Consider the following 24,103-nt stretch of genomic DNA (forward strand, 5'->3'; position numbering starts at 1 on the left):
CTCATCATACGCGTTGATACTAGCATAGGATAAATTTGTGGTATTCATTGTGCCTTGCTGGTATTCATTAATCCCATTACTATGCATGCTACCTCATACTCTACTCGGCATCCAGGGGCGCCCTCGGTGGCGTATTATTCACCTGCACGCCACCACGCTTCTTCTCCTTGGAGTCAGGCATTGGCAGCGCCCAGCCGCCTTCCGTCTCGGGCGTCGAAAGCCACAGGCGGAGCAAATGCCGCCTCGGTGCTGGTGGCGGGTGGTCCGTATACGCCGTCCTCGAGTGCAGGAGGTGCGCGTTGCTCACAAACTGAATGTCACCCACCTCGAGCGCCATGTGCAGGGCCAGGTCGCGACACGTCTGCTCCAGCGTCTCGAGGGCGTGAATCTGCCTCTCGCTGAGCGGTGGGATCGCGCCGACGTCCGAGAAGCGTGTCAGGCTGCGGACGTAGTGCGGATCCCACTTTGTGTAGACGCGCGGGTTGGAGCGAGCGGGCACGTTCTCCATGTACACGACAGGCTGGCGCGTCCACTGATCTTGGCCGTCCGAGACCTCGCCCTTGCGGTCAAAGTACCATGTAGGCTCCGTGAGCGTCCGGGCCACGTCTGGGTGGTTCCGCTGGAGGGCGTTCCAGACGGCGTGGGAGCTAACAATGTCGCTCTCACCGCCCTCGAGGGCGCGGTGCACGCACAGGAGGCCGACAATGTCACCGTCGTCGGCGTGAAAGTACTGCCGCGCCTTGGTCCGGTAGATGCGCACCTTGTCGATCTGCGAGGGGTCGTCGCCCACGTCCTTGACGTGTCCGAGGACGTGGCCGCGGCCGTTCTGCGAGAGGAAGTAGCCGAGGTAGGTGCCGAGACCCATGTAGGCGACGGCGTTCTTTTCGGGACCCCATCTGTCGGCTGGGAAGCCCTTGAAGAGGATGAAACCCTTGCCGTCGAGAAGGTCTGCGCGAAGGGCACCGAGAAGCTTGCTCAGCTTAGGGAGGGGGAAGTTGCTCTGCCTCGTCAGCCATCCATCGCCAGACAAGAGGGTGAGTCCAAGACGTGCCTTGGCGATGCCGTTCAGGGGGATGCCGTTGGCTATGAAGCGATCGGCAGCCTCGCTCAGCTCCTGGATCTCGTCCTCGCTGAAGTGGTGAGTCCACTTTTCCGGCTGCTCTTGGTAGTCCTTCTTCTCCCACACAGTCGGGCCCGTGATCTCCGTGGGGAACTCCTCGTACGGCTTCAACAGGTCGTAGAGAGGTGGATGCTGGCCCGAGGTACGGATGCCATCGGGGAAGACGGAGGTGGGAGCCTCGTTGTTCCCAAACTTGCCAGCCTGGACGGCCTCGATGGGCTGGTCGTCGTATACCAGGGCGGCGGGAGCCATTGTATGAAGCGATTAACTAGTGTCTGAATGAAATTCGTTCAAACGACCTTGGGCCTCATGACTGCGACCTCTCCTTTTGTAGTTGCGAGTGATCGACACTAACAGTGGCGGTTCGGGATAATGACATGCGGTGGCGTGCTCGCGTCGCAGTATCACGAACAGCGCCCATCAACACCGGGCTTCTCCGCAACACAGCGGCGGAGGAATGACAGTGAACAGAGACAAGGATCTCTTCCCTTTGAAACGGGCAGGTCCTGAGCGCGCCAGGGGTGGTGATGCGGACAGAGGGAGGCCCAGATGGCGCAATATCACGGGGTCCAGATGGTGCAATATCATTGATGCCCTTGCGAACGGGACTTTTAAGGGACAATCTAACTAAGAAGCACTTTCCAACGTGGCTTTCGAACAGGCCAGAATCTAGCGCCCGAACTCCGCCCACCCACAAACATCTCTGAGGCTCAACGGTCCCGAATGACCTGCTGGACCTTGGGGTACACCTTGCACATCTCGGCGTAGAGCTCGGGGTGCTCGCGGTACAGGACCTGGGGGTCCCAGCCAGCGGCGACGAAGATGGTGTTGATGCCACTGACGAGAGGCTGGGTGATAATCAGGGTGATCTGCATGCCAATGAGGAACGAAAAGGCGAGGACCACGGCCGTGTACTGCCCCTCGCTGTTGTAAGGGGGGTCCTTGAACAGGAGGTAGAGGTAAGCCAGCAATGCGCACGCATAGGCCACGAAGAGACCACCAAAGGAGACGACGGGCGAGATGAGGCAGTCCTGCGGTCATGTTAGCTGATGGACGCTCTTTTGGTTGGCAAGCCGTCCTTACATTGATCAGGGCATCGATACCACGGTCCTTGACCATCTTCCAAGTGTCCTTGGCCGCGGCAAAGTAGGCCTTGCCGTAGAGCGCAATGTGCACAAAGGCGTATTTGTTGAAGAACTCGGCGGCCCACTGCAGGATGGAGATGATGCAGCCCAGGATGCAGAATACGACGTATCCAATGGCTCCACCGACGCCGCCCTCCTGGGCTGCTTGACTCCTGGCCACGGAGCAGATCATGCGCAGGAACTGGATGATGGCCAGGAACAGGCTGCCCAGGCTGACGGAGCCAAAGCTGTAGGTCAGGGCCCTCTTGGTGGCGCCACGCGTCGCGCCCTTGGCAGGGTGGTGCGGGTTAAAGTACCAAGAGCCATAGATGCCGGCGATGATGACGTGGATCGTGTTCTTGATCCATTCCGACACCCAGTACATGGTGAAGGTGACAAAGGCGATCAGGCCAATGAGCTTGGCCTGGCTGCAACCACCGTTCGCGCAGCTCGGGTTGTTGTCCGCCGGCGAGTAGGCTGTGTAGATGGCGACTAGTGTGACGGAGAACCAGGCGGAGATGGCGGCGGCGACGAGGCCGCCCACGAAGCTGACAATGTAGGTGTGGCCGTACTTCCTGCTCACGTCCACGCTCGTCTTCAGCATGAGGGCGGCGAAGGGGATGCGGGAGATCCAGGTGTAGAAGCAAAAGGCCATGAAGGCGGCAAAGATGAGGAAGACGATGCCAGCACTCCAGTACTTCCTGATCAGATAGAAAATGGCCGTGCCGAGGGCGAAGACGATGTTGAGGATGCCCGTGACCCAGATGAACTGCTTCGGAAAGGTTCTGGCCAGCGCCAGGTAGCCAAATCCGAGGACGAGTGCGACGACGAGCACAAAGGCAAAGAGGATGATGGTGCCCGTGTCAAGCGAAAAGGTGCTGGTGCCAGTGCCGATGCCAGTACCGTAGACGTCGCGATGGCTGGAGTATCTGTACAACGAGAATGCCGAGACGACGACGAAGCCAGCGAAGAAGAGGATCAGCTATTCGGTTGTAACGTTAGCATCAGACCACTGCGCTTCCCGTCCTTATTGTTTGGTGCTTCACGTACCAGGACACCAGCCCACCAGTCGTTCCACTTTGGCTTCTCAATCTTGAACTGCTGCTCGAAGTCGTTCTTCTCGTCGACTTCGCCGTTGAATCCGGCGTTGGGGTTGGGCGGCACCTGATGTCCATTCTGGGGGGGATGAGGAGGTTGTTGATAACTCTGGTTGTATCCCTGCTGCGGCGGCGGCGGCGGCGGCGGCGGCGGCTGCTGCTGGTATGGCTGCTGCGGTTGGTAGTACTGCTGGGGCCCGTTGCCCTGCTGGGGATTGTAGTAGCTGTCAGCCTCGCCCATGGTCGCGACTGGACGACTACTTTAGACGATGCTGGGTCAGCGATGCTGTGGTAGCGAGGGCGACTGAAGTCGACCGATCAGAGGGGGGGATAAAATGAAGAATGGGCGTCAAGACTCGGGAAAGTCTCGAGCGCGCGCGTTCAGCTTGGCGGCCAGTAAGTAGGTAGCTTGCGCGCACCAATAGTGTCCGGGAACGGGCAGCACGCTTGCCGTGAGCTACTAACGTTAGCCTGGTTTGCTGGCGTGAGGTCATCTAACTCACAAGAAGTGCGCTGGTCGCACGCAGTCACGACAAAATGAGGCTGCTGGTGGGGAGCTTTTCCATCAGTTTGGCCATGGCTTCATGTGCCGGTATTTCTGTCGATGATGATGCGTGGACTCTGGATTCTGAGATCGCCGTGACTCCACTTGAACTGGGACTCGGATTGCGATTGGCCAATCGCAGTAGACTCTGCTGCCGCAGGGCCTGATCTTGGCGACTCTGGGCGCCGGCACGATTCGCACAAAATAAGAAGAGTCGGACCTAACGACGCGTAAGTCTTCATTAAGCATATTCTCACACGAGTCAGGATGGAGAGGCGCATCCCTTTCTGTTCTCGCTCGTGTGTCATGGTCAGAGGCTTTCCAAGATATAGTGTCCGTACCTAGCCCAGTCAGCACCTGAAGTGAGTCGTGTGAATGGTAAAAGCTTGCTGCCGCATCCGGCATTTCAGTGGCACCTCGTGCGGGCCGGGCTGCAGTACACGCGTATCGATCTCAGCTACCCTACACTTTGTTGGCGATGCTCCATTATCAACAATAGTTAGACATGACTTCGGTACACGCGTCTAATTCACATGCTCTGGCAAGATGCTCTAATACAGTTGTCTTCAGGGTGCTATGTAGTATTGAGCTTGCATGCTGAGATCTGTCAAGATGCATCGTCAATTTGACTCTTGAGATCAGTGCCGCTCTTACCCAACTGTTGTTTCCCGACTCCGGCCATGGCCATCTCGGCCTTGCGATCCCTGGCAACAGAGCGAGCGCAGATCATGCCCATCCAGTCAAACTCCGGATCCAGCTCGCGATTCCTCTTTCTGGCCCAGCCCCCAAGCTGCTCGAAGTATGCGTCCGGATTACTGGCCGCCCGACCATCTCTCAAGCCGAACCAGATGCGGCGTGCATCGAGGCCGGCATGGATGATGCGCTTGTAGTCAGGGGCTTCGGCGAACAGGACCTTGAACCAAACATTAGCCATGAAGGCTGAACCAAGAGCTGCACAAACCTTGTAGTAGTGTTTGGTCCACCTCCTATACTGGGCCATCTTGTTGGGCGTGTCACCGTCGCCCCAGCGGCTGATGGAGGGCTTGCCTCTTCCATCGATGACAAGGTCGACAGTGGTCACCATCTTGGGCTCCGACAGGATGGCGGGCACCACGCTGCCGCCCTCCCAGTCGTACACCGAGGTGACGTATGGTTGACGCGTCTCGTCCTTGTCAATTGTCATGTTGTGCACGCCAAAATCACCGTGGTCGAGCACGAAACGGTACATCTTCTCCTCTGAGAGCCGAGTCGTCGACCGGGGCAGGACGCGGGGGACCAAGCGGAGGAGCGCCTCTCGCGCCGCCTCCATTTCGGGAGTGAGCGAGTGAAACCCCTTGTCCAGATCGATATCTCCGCCGCGGTGACCCAGAGCGGCCTCGATCTTGGCTGTCAAGAGGGCGATGCAGAATGCGCGGCTCGGCTGGATGGTGATCGGGCAGTCTTCCATGGGCTTCCCAAGACTTCGCTCCCACACCTAGTTGGAGCAGAATGTCTCGGGGAGCTGGAGGTGGAATACGGCGGCCGCAGCCCGCGCGCATCGAGTCAGGAGGGTGATCTAGGCAGGGTGAGAAGCTGCGCCCTCGCGGTCGGAGTCGAGGCATACCTTCTGACGGGTGTTTAAGATTCTCCATCTTGGATAGTCGTACGTGAAGCCGCCGGCTTTCTGGAACAGAAACAGTCGTCGACCTTGATTCGTCTGATAGAAATCACTGCCCGAGCGAATGGGGTCCCGATGATGCAGAGGGCGGCAGTCAAAGGGGTACCCCAAAACCGACAAGACATCGTACGCGTCGATCTCGAAACGGTCATGCATCATCTGTGCAACCATGGCATGCGCGTCGAACCCAGTCTTGTTCAGGTCACCGCGCGAGACGCGCGCCACGATGATGCGCTGGTCATGAAGACGGACGCGGAAGCCAAAGTGGTTGGCGCCGTGGGTGACGAGCGGGACGTCCTCAATGGTCGCGCCGAGGGCCTGCTCAATCTCGTGGATGAGCGCCTTGACGTTGAAGTGACTGCCAAAGGGGCTCTGCTGCTGATGGACGCGGGTGAGAAGGCCGGTGCCATCCCAGTGCTGGCCGTCGACCAGCGTAGGCCAGGGGTCATGGTGTACGCACTGCTCTCCATCAGTTTCCCCCGGCTTTTCGGGGGTCATGTCTCCGCAGGAAGAGTACTTTGAGTGCGTCGTTGAGCAAGGTAGGGGATAAGATGGCGGCGACGAGTTGTCACAATGGTCAGTTCACTTCGCAGAGTGTGATGGCAGAGGAAGGCTGGGTGCTTTGGAGGAGGATCGTGAAGGGCATGTCAACCCTCCGGTCCTGGGCGAGTGAAACGTCTAGCTTGAGGATGGCCATGCGGGGAATGGATCTGTGAGACCTGGTGGTCAGGCAGAAATTTTGCTGATGCAGCAGAGTCCAGTCCAGTCGTCTCAGCCAGTCCACGATGAGACGGGCCTGGTGAAGGCGGCTGTGGGCAGCCATTAGACAACAGGCGATGGTCCAGTCGATAAGGCTCACGCTTCGGTACCTTATGATAGGATCAGAACCCCAATGGACAGATGCCGCCTTGCAGAGCGGGGAGCCATCTGATGGTTGACCGCTACGAGGCAGGAGCCACCTCGACACTTGTCGTTGTTACACAAGGCAGCCGCGGGTCACGCGACCTCTTGCTCTGGCTTGTTTGGGCATGCCGGTTGGTCCCGCGATCGTCTTGAACTGCAATCTGATTGTCTTGGATTGCCATCCGGCTTCGTCTGGCGCAGATCTGAACCGTCGTGCAACGTCGCGGAAGTACGCCTGGGACCCGAACAGTTTTACGCCAAACCGTCACAGAGAGACGACTGGAGCTGGCGACGATGGGGGATGGATGCAAGGTGGCAGGCGCTTTGGTGGTTGCTTGTGTGTCGCTCAGCACGCGCAGCAGGTTATCCAACCAGACACACCAAATGCGAGATGACTATGGCTTGCCTGAGTCACATTGGCTCCTACACCGATGATGGGTCTCTGGGAGTGACGATGGCGCTCGGAGTTGGCGAAACTCGCGAGAAGGCTAAAATGATTGCTCATGGCTACATGTAGCGGTCTCTCCCGATGCCGGTCGTTGATTGACTCGACCTGCGGCACTTGGCCTTGGCCACCCGTGGCGGCAAATGAGACGCCTGCACCTCAGCGCTTTGCGCCGGGAAAGGAAATTTTCTCGCGTCGAGGAACCACCAGCAGCCGGACATGGAGGCTAGAAGCTACTCGGTTAGAGATGGACTCCGATCTAACGTTGGACGGGCCCGGTGCCCACAATTCCTTCCTTTTTTTTTTTTGTCTTTTCTAACGTATGCAGAGCGCGGGTGTAGGACCGCGCCAAATCCGAGTGACGGGCCGAAACCACTACGCACCATGAAGAGCTTTCTCCGACTCCATCGTGGGCTCCGTGATGGCGCTGCTTGGAAGAGCAAATTATGGGCCAGCACAAACATGACCCAGGCACCACGGGTCCCCACGGACCACGGACCATGGGCGGCCACGCGCGAGAGAAATTTTCGAGGGCTGGGGCGAGGTATAAGTCGTGATAGCCTCCCACCGCCCCCCCAAGCTCACAGCTTACCCAGGAAAGGAACACCAAAGGTAATCACCATCATCAGTGAGGAGAACTCCACGCGACGGACATTGAAAACCTGTCTTGTCGGCCAACATTGCGTGCCTCACCTCCTCCCTCCCCCGGACAATCACGACCCAGTCCCCGTCTGTCCTCGACTGTCTCGAACCCGCCGACCTCGACACTGTCAACGTCACCCGCCACCATGCCTGAGCTGAACGAAAAGGTCGCCTCGCTCTTTGGGTCCAAGACGACATCCGCGGAGGCGCCGGCTGTGCCCAACGAGGCCGCACCCAACCCCGACGATGTCGAGGCGCTCTCCTCTCACACAGGCCTGGAGCGCACGCTCACGAGTCGCCATCTGCAGTTCATCGCCATCGGCGGCACCGTCGGCACAGGCCTGTTCCTGGGCACGGGAGGTGCCCTGGGATCCGCGGGGCCTGCCGCGCTCCTGATCGCCTTTGCCTTTGTCGGTGCCGTGGTGTACTCGGTCATGATCTCCCTCAGCGAGATGGCCACCTACGTGCCCGTGGCCGGCGCCTTCACCACCTACGCGACGCGCTTCGTCGATCCCTCGCTGGGTCTCGCCATGGGCTGGGTCTACTGGCTGAGCTGGGCGCTCACCTTTGCGCTCGAGCTCAACGCCGCCGGCCTCATCATCCAGTACTGGAACAAAAGCCTCAGCGTCGCCATCTTCATCGCCGTCTTCTGGGTCATCTTCACCGTCATCAACTTCCTGCCCGCCAAGATCTTTGCCGAGATTGAAATGTACCTCGCCAGCATCAAGGTCGTTACGATTGTCGGCTTCGTCATCCTCTCCATCTGCATCAACGCGGGTGTCGGCGACCAGGGCTACCTCGGCTTCAAGTACTGGCACAGCCCCGGCGCCTTCAAGCCGGACGACATTATCGTCGACTCCAAGCCGGCGCTCGGCAAGTTTGTGTCCTTTTGGTCCGTCCTCGTCACCGCCGGCTTCAGTTTCCAGGGCACGGAGCTTGTGGGTATCGCCGCCGGCGAGACGCTGAACCCCCGCAAGACGATCCCCTCGGCCATCCGCTGGACGTTCTGGGGCATCTTCACCCTCTTCATCTCCACCGTCTTCTTCCTCGGCCTCAACATCCCCTATGACGAGCCGCAGCTCATGAGCAACGCCAAGGACGCGTCTGCCTCGCCCCTCGTCGTCGTCGTCCGCCTCGCGGGCATCCCCGTGCTGCCCGACATTATCAACGCCGTCCTGCTCACCGCCGTCCTCTCGGCCGCCAACTCCAACGTCTACTCGAGCAGCCGCATCCTCGTGTCGCTGGCCGACGGCGGTCACGCCCCCAAGTTCTTCAAGCGCAGCAACAAGTGGGGCATCCCCTACTACGCCGTCGGCGTCTGCTCGGCCGTCGGGCTGCTCGCGTTCATGAACCTGGGGGCGGGCGGCGCCGTCGTCTTTGACTGGTTCCTCGCCATTGTCACCGTGGCCGGCCTCATCTGCTGGGCCCTGACCAACATTGCCCACCTGCGCTTCATGGAGGCCCTCAAGTACAAGGGTATCTCGCGCGACGACCTGCCGTACAAGGCCCCCTTTCAGCCGTACTTTTCCTGGTTCGGCCTCTTCTTCAGCTCGCTCATTGCCCTCACGAGCGGCTTCCAGGTGTTTATCAAGTGGGAGACGAGCGCCTTTTTCACCAACTACATTAGCATCATCATCTTTGTCGTCCTCTACGGCGGGGCCAAGCTGTGGACGCGGTCCAAGGTGGTGCCCCTGGAGGAGGTTGATCTGTCGCACAACGAGAAATAGGGAGGCAGGGGCCTGTCGTCGATGATGGCGACCATTGTTCGTAGCGTCATGATCAGTTCAATTGAAGCGTTATTGTACCCGCGAGCAAGTGACGGAAATCACCCGGTCACGACTTGCTGTGCAAGAAATCTCACGTGGCGATCTTGTTGCAAGATCGGATCACTTGGCACGTCGCCCTTGCAGAATCACATGCAAACACTGTTGTTGTGGTGCAGCCAGATTTTGTTGAGAGTTCTTTAGCTTGGCAGCGCTTGGCGTAGGGGTCCCCAGTGCTGTTGAGCCCTATACTCCGAGCACGGGGGACCGATGTGCATCATCATGCTTTTGGAGAGGACGACGAATGCCAGGTGGCAGGATGGGCTTTTGGACGTCTGTGTTAACAAAGTGCCTGGCATCCGAAACCGGATTCCGCAACGGCAATGGCAGATGCGCCACGTACGAACGCAGCGATCATGTCCTGTCCCACCAAGTTGGCCATCGCGGGAACCCCCACCTTGACCACCACTATGACGTGTACTGGACGCAGTACTACGTACGTGTAGCAGAAGAAGAGCCGGAGAAAAGTCCCGGCGAACCTGATCCGGTCGAATGGAAATGAACCTCCTGCGGCGTGCTGCCACGGGTCGTCGCGAAGCAATCGAGGAATCCATGATCTCGATAGCGACGGTCCGAGGAGCCAGGAGAGCCAACCGCATCCTCCCGTGGAGTGCGACCCTCCTACCCACCTAAAGGTTGGAGGGGCACCGCGCCATGATTGGAATGGGATGGGGACCGTATGGAGATGGGGTGCCGTTGGAACCTTGATTTACAGGGCGCAGTGAAGCCTGAGAGCCCCCCAAGATCGCAGGATGCTCGGGACGTCTCGCAGGCGAGGCTTGGGGCGTGGTGGGAGGTGACGACGTGGTGAATGGCCGATGATGAAGGAGGGGGCGGGTCGACAAGGCGAAGCGAGGCGAACGTGATGCGGGTTGTGCGAATTTAGCTTCAAATGGGGACAAACCCGCGAAAACAATTGGAGATGGACGACAAGCTGGTCCATCGGGTTCAGGGGCGCTAGGTACATGGAAGAGCATGGAAAGCGAGACGGGAGAGCAGATAAAAAGGACCCGGGTGCCTGTCCTCGTGCTCTCTTGCCCGACCTGTCCATTCACCTTTTTTCAAACCCGATCTATCCAAGATACTAATCAACGCGTCCTCGGGTTGCGCACTATTGAATCATTTCACGTTGCTTGCTAGGGTCTGGACACGATACCTGCAGAACCGGGACTACTCCACCGGACGGACTGGACCAGTAACATCACCAGAAGCTTCAAGGGGGGTGTAGATCCAGAGGAAGACGAAAAAGAAGAAGAGAGAAAAAAAGAGAAAAAAGAGAAAGGGAAATGGCCATCCTCGACATCCACAAGGACCTCGTGTCACAATTCGAGCAGCAGGCTCAGTCGACGCCCAACGCGCCCGCGCTCGAAGACGAGAGCCGCACATTGACCTATGCCGAGCTGGACAGCGAGACATGGGCGCTCGCAGACCGCCTCCGGCGCCGGGGCGTGGGCCGTGATGACCTTGTCGGCGTCCTCATGGGCCGCAGTGCCGATTACGTGGTCGCCTGCCTCGCGGCACTGCGCGCTGGTGGTGCCTTCCTCGTGCTCGAGCTGGCGTATCCGAGCGCGCTGCTGCGTGACGTGATTGACGACGCGAAACCGGCCGTCATCATCACGAGGCAGGCGCATGCCAGTCACGTGAAGAGCCAGGTGCCGCTCATCGTCGTGGATGCCAAGGCGGCCGACGACGAGGGCGAGCACGTCGACCTTGCCACGAGGGAACCCCTCCCGTCCGAGGACGACATTGAGAGGCTGGCCTTTGTCTCCTACTCGTCTGGCACCACGGGGCGTCCCAAGGGCATCGCCAACGAGCACCGCGCGGCCGTGCGCTCCTACGATGCTCGCTTCCACCTGCGCGACCTGGGCCCCGGTGACCGCGTGGCCTGCAACGTCTTCTTCGTCTGGGAGATCCTCCGGCCGCTGCTGCGGGGCGCCACGGTGGTGGCCGTGCCGGACTGCGTGAGCTACGATCCGCAGGCGCTGACCGAGCTGCTGCGAGACAAGGACATTACAGACACCCTCATGACACCGACGCTGCTCGCGACGGTCCTCTTGAGACACCCCGAGCTCGGCGAGAAGCTGCCCAAGCTCAAGAGCCTGTGGCTCAATGGCGAGGTTGTCACTACGGACCTGTGCAGGCGGGCCCTGGCGGCTCTGCCGGGCACGCGCATCTTCAACGTCTACAGCGCCAGCGAGACGCACGAGGTGGCGGCGGGCGAGATTAGCAAATTTGTCGACTACAATGTGAGCGTTTGCCCCGTCGGATCGCCCGTGGACCCTCACCGCACCTACATCCTGGATGAGGCTGGCAACCGTGTCCCCCCTGGCGTGAGCGGCGAGTTGTACGTCGGAGGAGATCTGCTGGCCCGTGGCTACCTGAACCTGCCTGAGACGACGGCGGCGGCATTCCAGCCCGACCCGTTCAGCAGGATAAGAGGTGCGAGGATGTACAGAACGGGCGACACGGCTAGGATCACATCCGACGGCCTACTGGAGATTACGGGCCGAGTCGGTGGCATGATCAAGACGAGAGGCTACACGGTCCAGCCCGCCGCTGTCGAGACGGCCATTGTGAAGCACCTGGCCGTCCGTGACTGCGCCATTGTCGCGCACGGCGAGGGCCTCTCCAGGCAGCTCGTCGCCTACGTCGTGTCCGAAAAGGACGAGCCACGCGGCAGAACGGTCCTCATGGTCGACGAGTCGGGCTACAGCCCCGTGGCCCGCCGTGCCCTGTCGGCGCACCTGGCCCATTACATGATCCCGCCCCTGTGGGTGGAGGTCGACAAGCTGCCCACGCACGACGTGTCTGGCAAGATCGACCTAAAGGGGCTGCCGCCGCCGCCGTCGCCCAAGTCGCCGACAACCAACGGGCGCGCGACGGAGCAAAACACCAAGATCAAGATGGAGACCATTGTCAAGATCTGGGCGGCGTCGCTCAACATCCCCGCCACGAGCATCACGCCCAAGCACGACTTCTTCGACCTCGGAGGCCACTCCCTCATCCTGGCCGAGCTCGCGAGCCGCTTCTCTCAAGCCTTTGGCTTCCCCGTGCCATTGGGCCCGCTGGCCGGCAACCCCACCCTTGAGGGCCACCTGGAGGCCATCACAGCCGCACGCGATGGTCACACGGCCGCCGTCCAGGCGGACCTGCCGACCGTGCTCAAGGAAGACTCTGTCTTGCCCGAGGAGATCACGACAACCGGCAGCGCGTTCCAGAAGTTGAGTGACGCGGACAGCGTCCTCCTGACCGGCGCCACGGGTTACCTGGGCGCCTTTTTGCTCAAGTCGCTGCTGGAGAAGACGTCGGCGCGCATCATCTGCATGGTGCGCTTCACGGAGCCGACGGACGACTGCCGCCCCGCGGGCATGGCGCGCATACGGAAAAATCTGATCGACCTGGGTATCTGGGACGACTCGGACCTGGACCGCATCGAGATTGTGGCGGGCAACCTGGCACGCAAGCGACTAGGTCTGTCGCCTGAGGCCTTTGAGGAGCTGGCGACGCGCGTGCAGGTCATTGTGCACGCGGCGGCCACCGTCAACCTGGTGTATCCGTACGCGGCCCTCCGCAACGCCAACGTGCGCGGCACGCGCGAGATCCTGCGTCTCGCCTCGCGCGGTGGCGCCACGGTGCACCACGTCTCGACCAACGGTGTGCTCCCCGCGTCCGTGGAGGGCTGGCCGGAGGATTCGACGATTCCGATTGAGGATGTGCCGACCAAGCTCGAAGACGGGTACGGCCAGACAAAGTGGGTGGCCGAGAAGCTCGTCTACGAGGCGGGCAAGCGAGGGATCCCCGTGCGGGTGTACCGTCCCGGCACGATCAGCGGACACAGCACGACGGGCGCGACCAACACGTACGATCTGATGAACGCGATCATTGTCGAGTCGCTGCATCTGGGCATCGCGCCCGAGGTGGACGGGTGGTACGCCGAGATGGCGCCCGTGGACTATGTCAGCGGGGGCATCGTCACGTTGTGCGACCACGACAGCAGCAACGACCAGATCGTGTACCACTTTGGCGACGAGAAGCCTCTCCCGATGAGCGTGCTGTTCGACAAGCTGAGCGAGCTTGGGTACCCGACCAAACGCGTGCCCTGGGCCGAGTGGGTGGCGACCTGGCGGGAGCGTCGCGGCAGTGGACACGGCGACGAGCCCTTTACGGTGGACATTCTCAAGGGCGGCATGCCGACCGAGCACGGCCTGCAGTCTGTGATTGCGCTCAAGGATGGCGCGACGCAGAAGACGCTGGAGCTCTATGGTGTGAAGAGGCCGCACGTTGACAATGCCCTGTTGGAGACGTATACCCGCCACTTCTACGCTCGTGGCTGGCTGCCCCGACCTCCTAAGCGTCTGCACACAAACGGCACCGCTGTGACAAGACCGGCGCGCAAGGGACGCCTGGCCGACAAGGTTGCTGTCATCACGGGCGCGTCGTCGGGCATTGGCGCTGCCGTGGCAGCTGGTCTGGCGAGAGAGGGCGCGCACGTTGCGATTGCAGCACGCCGGCTCGAGGAGCTGGAGAAGATCAAGAAAGATCTCGCGCAGTATCACGTCAAGGTGCTGGTGCACAAGACGGACGTGACCAAGAAGGCGGACGTAGAGTCACTGCTGCGGACGACGGCGGAGCAGCTGGGCCCGGTGGACATCCTGGTGAGCTGCGCGGGCGTCATGTACTTTACCATGATGGCCAACTGCCAGACGGACGAGTGGGAGCGGACGGTGGACGTGAACTGCAAGGGCCTCCTGCACTGCCTGTCTTCGACGGTGCCGGGGATGCTGGCGCGGGGCGGGGGCCATGTGGTGGCCATCTCGTCAGACGCGGCGCGCAAGGTGTTCCCCGGCCTGGGCGTGTACTCGGCGTCCAAGTTCTTCGTGGAGGCGACTCTGCAGTCGCTGCGGCTGGAGACGGCGGGGACGGGGCTCCGAGTGACGGGGATCCAGCCGGGCAACGTCAAGACGGACCTGCTGAGCATGTCGACGGACGCGGAGGCGCTCAAGAAGTTTGGGGAGCCGACGGGGGCCAAGGTGCTGGAGCCGGAGGACGTGGCCGGGGCGATTGTGTATGCCGTCTGCCAGCCGGAGCACGTGGCTGTCAACGAGGTGCTGATTGAGCCGCGGGACGAGCCGATCTAGATGTGTGTACGCGAGGAGTATTGAGATAGAGTACAGTGGGGGACATGCGTAAATGATGATTGCTGGGACCATGGTATATGATGGTGGTGGATTGGAGTAGTAGATAGGTTGCGTCTGCCCTCTTCATGGTTGTTGTCTTGCGCCCTGTGCCCATGTGAGGTCTCCCGTCTTCCCTTGGCGTAGATTGCAGTGGTCTGTACGGAGGATGACGGTGGTGTGCTCAACGACAGCCGTAGACGCGATATCACACATCGTTGCACTCAATCTACAGAATGGGTGCAAAGACATGGATCTCCCTACCCGGGAGACTGGGTGTGCCTCTCTCCCTGGAGCTAGCGATGGCGCTAACGATTGAGGCTGATATTTGCGTAGTATTATTCCAACAGCTAATGTTAATCAAAGACTGGACGGCTAGTGTCCAGCGTCGTCGATCTTTGTGGTTCAGACTATGGCCTCAGGATGTGGACAGACTGCGACGCATCCTCCAGGTCCTGCTTGGTGTAGGTTGCCAAACACAGTACGGAGTGCGCGTATCTGAGTTGTGCGCCTCAGACAAGGTGCGGTCCACGACTCGCGAGGGTGCGTCCCAATCAATCGAGGAGGGGGAGCAGCCACAAAAGCCACGGTGGGAAAGGGGCTACGGGCAGGGCTATGGGCAGGGCTCCCGTCCTGGAAGCAATTTACAATCCAATTCAGCCGCTGCACAGCCGCCTCGCCGGCTTCTCGAGATCATGGCGAGCGATGGTCAGTAGCGCGCTGGATGGCGAATACCTGGTGGCTACTGTAGTTCAACGTCAATACCGGTACGCAGCTACGTACATTCATTAAATGGTAGCCGATTCCTGATCCACCCCAGACGATGCTACACCGGACCGGGCGTGGTGATCGGCAGCATGGGCCATAGGAGATCGCCTCTAGGCTCTGCGATTGACCCTGGCTTGGTGTCTTGGACTTTGGGCCTCGGGCGCTGGGAGACTGGCAAACAACATCTCTGCCGGCCCCTTGCAGACTTGCATTAGCTTCAGGGACAGGCGGCAGTCTGGACTTTCGCTGCTCCGCCCATCTTTTTCGCCCCAAGTTCCCAGCCCTCAACCCGCCAGACCAGCTGGACCCCCGATTGTCCTTGGTATCGCATCGAGCGTCGCCAGCTCTGCCATTCATTTATTCATTCACTTATCCGCTCATTCGCTCATTCGCTTACTCATTCTTGCAAAGCGCTGCGTCATCCTCTCGTTTGCCTCGATACGTCGCCTGCACTGTGCGTGGCCGTCTCACAACAGCCTCAGCCTCAGCCTCTTCATCTTGGATTCTCAACCTACACGACACTCTTTCGGAGACCTCTCCAAGTCTGTTTGAGCATCTCTGATGCGTCCTGTCCTTACCCGACCAGCGGAAATACGAAAATCATGCGACAATCATCTCTCACACTGGCAGCCTTGGCGGCTCGCCTCGCCTCTGCGGACGTCCAGCTCCTCACCAGCGTCGAACAGTTCAACAGCCTCGACGAGGAACACCACGGCTTTCCCCAACAGACCTTCCGCTCCTCGTCCATCATCGCACCCGTGTTCCAGGTCAACGCGTGGGACCAGAGCCTGACCGAGGACTCGCCGCCCTACATCTTCATCGGCTCCGTCTACGGACACGAGGGCGCCGGCCCCATGATCCTCGACGGCAAGGACCTCAGCCTAGTCTACGCCGACCAGCAGTATCGCAACGCCTACCACTCGCAGGCACAGACGATCAACGGCACGCAGTACCTGACCTTTTGGGAGGGCTCCCACTCGCGTGGCCACGCTAATGGCTACTGCCATGTCGTGGACGAGCAGTACAACCTCAAGTACAACGTCACCGCCGTCGGGCTCGATGGCGCCCTGGCCGACATGCACGAGATGCAGATCACGCACGACGATACCGTCATCTTCACCACGTACTTGAACATCCCCTGGAACTGCACGCAGTGGGGTGGCTCCGAGGACGGTCTGCTCATGGACTCGGGCTTCCAGGAGGTCGATCCCGCGACCAACGAGCTGCTGTTCGACTGGTCCGCCTCACACTGGTTTGATGTCAACGACACGCACGCCAGGTATTCCCCTGGCTTTGGCGTGACCGACACCTCTGGGCTGGATTTCTTTCATATCAACTCGGTGCAAAAGGTCTGTGCTGCTTGCTACATGTGATGAGAGGGAGCTGACACTGGCGCACGTAAAAGACGCGAGCAGGTGACTACCTCGTCTCCAGCCGCCACCTCGGCCTCCTCACCCTCATCTCCCACGACGACGGCCGGCCCCTCTGGACCCTGGGCGGCGACCACAGCCAGTTCGAGGACCTGAGCGACGGCCGAGCGACAGACTTCACCTGGCAGCACGACGCCCGCTTCATCGACGCCGACGAGACCACCATCACCATGTTCGACAACCACGGCGAGCACACGGGCGCATGCGGCGACACGCCCTGCCTCTCGCGCGGTCTCGAGATCAAGATCGACACCGTCGCCATGACGGCCGAGCTCGTGCACGAGTACTTTCACCCCCAGCACGTCGACGCCGGCGCCATGGGCGGCGTCCAGAAGCTGCCCAACGGCAACGTCATGACCGCCTGGGGTTGGTCCCCCGGCTTCGTCGAGTACACCGCCGACGGCCGCGTCGCCATGGACGTCCAGCGCGGCCGTCTGGGCGTCGACAACACCCCTGACATGTTCGCCTACCGCGTCACGCGCGGCCACTGGACCGGACGCCCGACGTGGCCCCCCAGCATAGGCGTGGACGTCACGCCACTCGGGACCGCGGCGAATGCGACCGTGTACCTCTCGTGGAACGGTGCGACGGACGTTGCCCGCTGGGGCCTTTTTGTGGGGGACGACCCGGCGACGATTCAGGATATGGACAACTACCGTGGCGTCGTGGACAAGCAGGGCTTCGAGACGGTGGCGTTCCTGGGCGCGGATGCGCGTGGACAGTACGTCGCGTGCGCTGCGCTGGACAAGGATGACCAGGTCCTCGGGGCGTCGCTGGTCTGGGATCTGGCCACGGGCCAGCCTGTTGTTGTACAGAGCAACATTGCGTCTGTCAAGTCTGTCGCCCAAGCCGCCTCGGACAGCTCGTGGGGCCTGCCGAGCATTGGTATTTGCCTCGTTGCTGTCGCGGGGTCTTTTGTCGCTGTCGCGTGGTATTGCTACACGCGGAGGAGACGCAGTGCGGGCGGCGACGTCCAGGGCGAGTATAAGCCAGTCGCCTCCGACGCGTAGGAGCCTTTGGATTTTGGGGCTGGCGTTTGGGTTGGGCAGCAGATACACTCTATATGTACAAGGACAGCGATCGACATTTGACGTTATCATGTTGTTCATACGTGCCGGCGTGTACCGTCTGTGGCACAGGCGTTGCTGACCCCAGCACTGCCACTCAGCAGGATCGCCGATCACTTGGCCTGGGGCCATGTAAAAAAGCCCATCTTCCCCAGATCCTGTCTAATCATTGAAGCACAGTATAATACACAGCAGACAGAATGACCTCCTGCACGCAGAAAACATTCGTACCCAACTTGTTTTGCCTGGTGAGCAGCGTGCCCCCCGTGACCACCATCCGACGACTACAACTGACAGTTATCGACCGAATAGTTCGGCCTCGCCGCCCTTACTGCTGCAACATGGCCATACGTTAGGCTCCCCGTTGACCCCAGCCCAGCCCGGGTCTACCGCACGCGTCTCCAGGCGGCGCTGTGGCTCATTCCATCTGCCTTCTGGCTGTACTCGGCATACACGATGCGCCCGGGGGCGCAGACATGTCACCACGGGAGGATGGTGAGTCTGGGCAAGCCAGGGTTGTACGATGCTATTGCTTTTGTCTTGCTATACGGGTACTGGACCTCGTTGGCGAGGCTGAGGTCGTCCCGGGGCGTTGGCCGTAAGCTAGATGTATTGGGGGTTGTCCTAGGGTCCTCGGTTGTTTCTTTACTTCTTTTAACATTGGATGCCAATATAACCTTCTAAGTTAGGGTCAAGGGCCTAAGGCCATCCTTCAATCAAAATTATGTATACACATTACCAAGACTTTTCACAAGTTGATAAAAAAAGGATAGCGAGTATTGATGCAAAAAAGATAGCGAGTATTATCAGACACTACATGTATACTCTACCAACCTCGTCCCGCACAATATCCTTGATAAAGGTAGTACTTATAGTCTGTTCCGTCGGCATCGACGACACGCCAGGATTCGACACTGCCGACACTCGCAGATGAACTGTCCCAGTGTGTCATGGCAAGTCTCGCACTGGAACTCGCCGTTCCTGGAAGTCCAAAATCGATGGGTGCACTCATGGTTCGTCCGGATTTGCGTGGCTTATTCCACGATAAGTCTTCGCTGCTCCACAATGGTCAGACGTCTGATGGCCCGTTCACGATTGACAACCTCCTCAGCGCGACCGAGGAGAGCCTGCTCGTCCCACTGATGACAGGGGCACTTCTTCCACTCGACGCCGCAAACATAGCAGAATTGGTGTTTGCAGACACAGGCTAAATGACGAGGTAATTAGCAAAGAACACCACAAGACAGTCAAACAAAGCCAACTTACTCATGTGGTAGCAACCGCTTGCCAGCTTGACCGTTCGATTGCACTTCTCACGTTGCTGCCAGCCCTGCTTCTCAGCCAGCTCCTTGAACATGGCGATATTCTCGTCAGGAGGACATGATTCTCCCGTATGGTCCGCCTTTTTACAAAGCGTGCACGTCTTGGAACCACACTTGACGCAGATAGCCTCGTCACCCTTGATGAACTGAGGCGGCACAAAGTTGGAGCAACGAGGTTTGTGGCAGTACGTGCGGTCTGTCGTCCCGGACTCCGCCTCCTTGGCCTTGTACTATCCGACCGTCTTGATGTCCAGCATATCCAGCACGTCGTCCAGGGTGAACGGCACCTTGCAGCACCGTGGGGGTGGAACAGAGACTCGTCCCTTAGACAGCCGTTGTAGAGGGTATTGACGCAGGCGTTGCAGTACTAATGCAAGCAGCCTGTCTTGACCATGACAGAGACGGGAGCAGTGTCTGTGCAGCTAATGCACGTCTGCACCTCGATGGGCCCCCGGTCGGGTCCACGTGAGGGATCACGGCTCGCTGCCCACGAGGAAGATACGCCGCCCGCCGATGCGTCGCTGAAGATGTTGAGGCTTTCGAGTGTGCGAAGGAGGTGTTCGTCGACTGTGGGTTCTGGCGTGGACTGCGGGATCTTGCTAGGAGCAGCGCCGACATCGTCAGCTGGGTGGCTATCCATGTAAAGCGCGACGGCTCTGTCATATCTGGTCTGGAGCTCCATGGCCTCGTGTGCCTGGATCAAAGTATCGTCAGATTGTAAAGCCTCGGCAATGCTAGCGGCCATCTTCTGATCACTGGCAGCGAGGATGTTGTCCTGGTAGACACTGAGGGCCACTTCAAAGTCAGTAGTTTGCCCCTCATGTTGCTTGCCTTTCAAGGATTCCCCGAAGTCCTCCACGTCTTGCAGGAGGAGTTGGTAAATCAGCTCCTCTGGTGCCACGTCTATGGCGTCGTCGTGCCGATGGTTTCGTTTCCGCGCGCTGACGTTGGCGTCCGACATTTTCAGGAGTCTTTTCTGGCAAAGTTGTAGCAAGCTGAAGACCAGGTGTGCTTGTATGGAGCGAACGAGCTCTGGGGGATGTGATAAGAAAGATCAAAGGAGATAGTAGCGAGTGAAAAGGAACAATGAAAGGTGAGGAGAACCGAAGAGGAGGAGAGGTCGAAGGCAAAGAAAATAGAGAAGAGGCGAGGGAAGAAGAAATCAAAGGCGAGGGAAAATAGAGGAAGGGAAAGGCAGCATCGGATGACCATGACGTGTCACTCACTCGAATATTGACTGGGTGAAAAACCACCTTGATCCCCCGTGAGTGAACCCCCAAGCTCAAAAGGTTCGGACAAATAGCGCTCGTTCTATGATTGTATGATTGTCTAGGCTTCTCTCTAGCAGGTAGAGAGGAAGCCGTCGCCCTATAGCGCATCAGCATCTCCGACATAGCCTCGAAGCGCCTTGAAAACGGCGATTCACCTTCCGAGGATCAGGTCGCCCATTGCAGTCGATTATCCATTCAAATCGTCTTTCGCCCAGGATCCGCCACCAGGCACGATCCAATCCATACGCCAAGAAATGAATCCCATATGCAGGACCTGTCTCATTGTTTGTGTCAGTGACGAGCACATGTCGCAATATCCCATCATCAGCAGTCATCAATGACTGTGCCGACCTCATCCCAATAATCCTCGGCCTCATCCAGTTTGTCCTCCAGATCAGACTCCGCAGCCGCAGCCGCAGCCTTTCGTTTCGCGGCGAGCTTGGCGATGGCTTTGCCGTCCGGTTTCAGCAGAGGCATCATATACGGGACCACGGTAGACGCTGACGACCTCTGGTACTCGGGCTTGTTAGAGATGACATTTGCTTTCAATGCGAGGATCTGCTTCCCTGCCATGTACCACGCAAAGTCTAGTCGCTTGCTGTAGAACATGTGGAACGTAGTCGATGCCTTCAGTAGGCTCCAATGACTGAACGGCGCGGTCCAGTCGTCGTCGTCCAGTGTCTGGTAGTAGGCGACACCAAGGGGGACAAACCTATCGTGCAGTCCCTTGAGTTGCTTCACCACACTGTTACCCCGGACCCGGACAGGTGGCGCAATCTTGACCCATCGCTCGTAGTGCAACGTCACCCTTTCCCTAAAGCCCTTGTTCTCGTTGACTGATTCCGTCCATTTCTTCTCCAGGTCATAGAGGTCGGCGCGCAACGTTGCCATCATGCTTTTGCGCGTATTCGAGTCGCGCGCGATCATGTCCCACTCTCGGTATACCTGACAGACGTGCTCATCGTACGCGAGAGGCTCTCGGGCGGCTCGTGCATGATGAACGTCCTCGAGGGCTCGATCCACAACTTTCTTGGCGACATCGAACTTGATGTAGTCCAGGACGTGCTTGTCCTTGGGCAATTTCTCCCTACACGCGTCGGAGGCGCGCTCCTTTTCGTACTCCGGGCTTTCGTACTTGATTGGACACTGCAGTCTTTCCTGGCGGAACCGGAGCCAATTATCCTCGGTAAACGTCGTGCCAGCCTTTTTCTGATCGACCAACTCGCCCAGGAGATTGCTCACGAGCACTGCCTGCTCGCTATCGACGCTATTCGTCCAGTATGTCAATTTCTCCTTGTATTTGGTGCATTTGCCCAACAAAGAAGGCTCCATTGCGAACGACAGACCCTCGATGCGAAAGTCTTCACACGCCTTATCCATGTCCCCGTCATGGCCTCGGACAATGTCTGAAAAGCGGGCGCGATTTTTGGTCAAGTACCCTTCCTCGACAAAATCATATTTTGGAGGCGGCTCTGCATTTTGAAACCCGCCCACGATCGACTGATCCCAGCAGACCCAGGCCATATCGCCGTCGTAGTCACCCCCGGACAGCAAGTCCGCCAGAGACGTGTCGCCAGTGCTTGGAAATATGACAACGTCCTTCAAGCGCCTGAGCTCCGGCTTCGACACCGCCCGGACTCTCTGAATATCGCTGGGAAAGTGAGCGGGCGACCGGCCTACAAGCACGTCCACCCCCTCAATGTTGGTATCCGAAAAGTCGCCCGCTTGAAACTTGGTGGAGAAGGAGAGGTGTATCTCGTCCGGCGCAAGAATGCCATCAAAGTCAAGGACCATGTATGCATAGGCGGAACAGGGTATCTGGATCTTCATAGAGAGTTTGAGATCGTCGGCCTTTCTCTCTGCCATCTTCCAAAACAAGTTCGATGTGTATTGGCATTTCGCGTCGAACCCAGACAGCAGTGTAGCACACGCTCGCTCTCCTTCGTCGTCCGGAACGCGCCCCAAGTATGGAATTTGCCCTTGCGACTGGCGACTGAATGTGGACATGAAACCAGCCCGTTGCAACCACAGCAGCAAATCACGACTGTCTGGAAAAGCGTCCCGAAGCTCCGCCAGATCCGCGCAGAGTCCTGTTTTGATACATTCCACAATGGTATTCTTCACAGCAGTAGGGTCCTTTGCCTGGTGTGTCAGGATCGGGATGAACTGCTGATTCAAGTTGGCGGAACGCAGCTCCTTGGAATACGATCGAACTTCAAAAGTACGATGATGCGGGTCCTGGAAGTCGCAATCCCATTTTCGCTGCGAGGGGTAGGTCTCGATCCATATGGACTTGTCGAGTCCATCGTCGTGGACATCCACAATCCACATGCCCTTTGCACTTCCGAACCGTCCTTGGAACGAGCTAGGCAGCTCATCTAAGTTGAGGCACTCAGCAACCTTCCTGGCCAAGGCTCGTGACATGCGAGCGATACCGTCATTCATCACCGCGCCAGTCGGCGATAGAAGATCCTTTTCTTTGTGATAGATTTGGCCAGGCTCGAGTATCACTGTAGGGTCAGTCTTGCTGAGGCCGAGAGCTATACGGGAAAACAACTTCAAAAACGGCTGTTCCGAGGAGCTCTGTGCGCTGATGGCCCAGTCGAGAAAGTCTGCGTAGCTCAGCTTTGTTCGACATTGTGGCGTAAGAGCTTCGTGGGCCGGAGGGATAGGGCAAGCCGGGTCCTCAGGTGGTCGGAAATGGTTGCCGTTGACAGCGAAGAAGTAGACACGTTCCTGGTAGTCATAATGCTTCTTTTGCCTGTTGTCAGTGGGATCTTTGGGGGTTTTGTCACTGAGGCTTGGCGATGCCGGCGTCTTGAGAGGGCTTGAATAAAAGGCCTTCCAGATTCGCCCAAGGAAGTGGTGGTCCCCATGAAGCCAAGCGCGCAGATCCTCTGCATCGTTCTCATTCATGTGTGAGGGGGCCGGGATGATTAGTTTCAAGAACCGATCGCTTCCAAATCGCCTTTCGAGACGACAACTCATCTGCGACGTCAGGGGCGTCAGCTTCACTTGGTAACGAGGTCCAACGGGCTTGTCGTCGGCACCAATTCGGCCTCTAAACTTATGCACCGGTTGTTCTTGATCTGGAAATCCCTCAATGCTGCCTGCCAGCAGCTTGCTTCGCTTTTTGCAGGCATGTCCTTATGGAGAAAGAGTCGATGATCAGATAACATGCTCCAAAAATTCTTTTGATCGCTCCAAATTTCCTCCCCGGGGTTGTACTCCATGTCAAAGTGATCCAAGTCGACTCCGCAGTTCATGGCAGCCCTGACGATCTCCCATGCGACGGGTAGAGGCGCGTGGGTCAGCTTTGGGTAGGGGAATTTTGGCCAGAGGTGGCCTAGGTTGCTGGGTTTTCTTGGCGATGTGGGAAGGGGAGGTCCTGCGCTCCCGATTGGTGGAACCAAAAGCGAAAAACATTCGTTCCTGGGCTCCATATCCTGAGATCCTAGGTCGAACACCTGGCTCAACCGGATGTCATCTGGCGCAGGCAGCTTATCTCTCTGGACCTGCCCGTGTTCTGCATCTGTGTTCTGCGTACTGGATGGGGTATTGTTGGGTCCGGCGAACGAGAAAACGTTGGTGTGAAACGATTCGCGGCTTGAAATAGCCGACGTTGCAGTCCCTAAAGAGCCATTGGAAGTACGATGTAGCAGAGGATCCAGGCCCGGCCGCGGCAAGCACTCCGATTCCTTTGATCGAACAGGGAC

General features: G+C 58.8%; 8 protein-coding genes across 8 annotated transcripts; 3 read left to right on the forward strand and 5 right to left on the reverse strand.

Annotated features, from left to right (window-relative positions):
- Window positions 1-100: 100 nt before the first annotated feature.
- J7T54_001839 (uncharacterized protein) lies at window positions 101-1,372 on the reverse strand (the record flags this gene model as incomplete). Its single annotated transcript, XM_051503879.1, has 1 exon — window positions 101-1,372. The coding sequence occupies one exon, from the start codon at window positions 1,370-1,372 to the stop codon at window positions 101-103; it is 1,272 nt and encodes a 423-aa protein (XP_051364819.1).
- A 458-nt stretch (window positions 1,373-1,830) lies between these two features.
- On the reverse strand, window positions 1,831-3,582 carry J7T54_001840 (protein PNS1; the record flags this gene model as incomplete). The annotated part of the gene is made up of 3 exons (XM_051503880.1): window positions 1,831-2,151; window positions 2,204-3,226; window positions 3,295-3,582. The coding sequence occupies 3 exons, from the start codon at window positions 3,580-3,582 to the stop codon at window positions 1,831-1,833; spliced, it is 1,632 nt and encodes a 543-aa protein (XP_051364820.1).
- A 910-nt stretch (window positions 3,583-4,492) lies between these two features.
- J7T54_001841 (uncharacterized protein) lies at window positions 4,493-6,365 on the reverse strand (the record flags this gene model as incomplete). The annotated part of the gene is made up of 4 exons (XM_051503881.1): window positions 4,493-4,798; window positions 4,847-5,359; window positions 5,489-6,001; window positions 6,129-6,365. 4 exons carry the CDS (start codon window positions 6,363-6,365, stop codon window positions 4,493-4,495), a joined length of 1,569 nt encoding a protein of 522 aa, XP_051364821.1.
- A 1,313-nt stretch (window positions 6,366-7,678) lies between these two features.
- J7T54_001842 (Arginine permease-like protein) lies at window positions 7,679-9,259 on the forward strand (the record flags this gene model as incomplete). The annotated part of the gene is made up of 1 exon (XM_051503882.1): window positions 7,679-9,259. The coding sequence occupies one exon, from the start codon at window positions 7,679-7,681 to the stop codon at window positions 9,257-9,259; it is 1,581 nt and encodes a 526-aa protein (XP_051364822.1).
- Window positions 9,260-10,641: 1,382 nt separating this feature from the next.
- J7T54_001843 (Linear gramicidin synthase subunit D-like protein) lies at window positions 10,642-14,493 on the forward strand (the record flags this gene model as incomplete). The annotated part of the gene is made up of 1 exon (XM_051503883.1): window positions 10,642-14,493. One exon carries the CDS (start codon window positions 10,642-10,644, stop codon window positions 14,491-14,493), a length of 3,852 nt encoding a protein of 1,283 aa, XP_051364823.1.
- Window positions 14,494-15,899: 1,406 nt separating this feature from the next.
- Window positions 15,900-17,737, forward strand: J7T54_001844 (uncharacterized protein; the record flags this gene model as incomplete). The annotated part of the gene is made up of 2 exons (XM_051503884.1): window positions 15,900-16,646; window positions 16,703-17,737. The coding sequence occupies 2 exons, from the start codon at window positions 15,900-15,902 to the stop codon at window positions 17,735-17,737; spliced, it is 1,782 nt and encodes a 593-aa protein (XP_051364824.1).
- Window positions 17,738-18,828: 1,091 nt separating this feature from the next.
- On the reverse strand, window positions 18,829-20,077 carry J7T54_001845 (uncharacterized protein; the record flags this gene model as incomplete). The annotated part of the gene is made up of 3 exons (XM_051503885.1): window positions 18,829-19,001; window positions 19,061-19,346; window positions 19,508-20,077. 3 exons carry the CDS (start codon window positions 20,075-20,077, stop codon window positions 18,829-18,831), a joined length of 1,029 nt encoding a protein of 342 aa, XP_051364825.1.
- Window positions 20,078-20,711: 634 nt separating this feature from the next.
- On the reverse strand, window positions 20,712-23,303 carry J7T54_001846 (RNA-dependent RNA polymerase 1; the record flags this gene model as incomplete). Its single annotated transcript, XM_051503887.1, has 1 exon — window positions 20,712-23,303. The coding sequence occupies one exon, from the start codon at window positions 23,301-23,303 to the stop codon at window positions 20,712-20,714; it is 2,592 nt and encodes an 863-aa protein (XP_051364826.1).
- Window positions 23,304-24,103: the final 800 nt, after the last annotated feature.

The sequence above is a fragment of the Emericellopsis cladophorae genome (assembly GCF_022114955.1).
Source record: "Emericellopsis cladophorae strain MUM 19.33 chromosome Unknown NODE_6_length_900724_cov_123_231613, whole genome shotgun sequence".
Taxonomy (NCBI): domain Eukaryota; kingdom Fungi; phylum Ascomycota; class Sordariomycetes; order Hypocreales; family Bionectriaceae; genus Emericellopsis; species Emericellopsis cladophorae.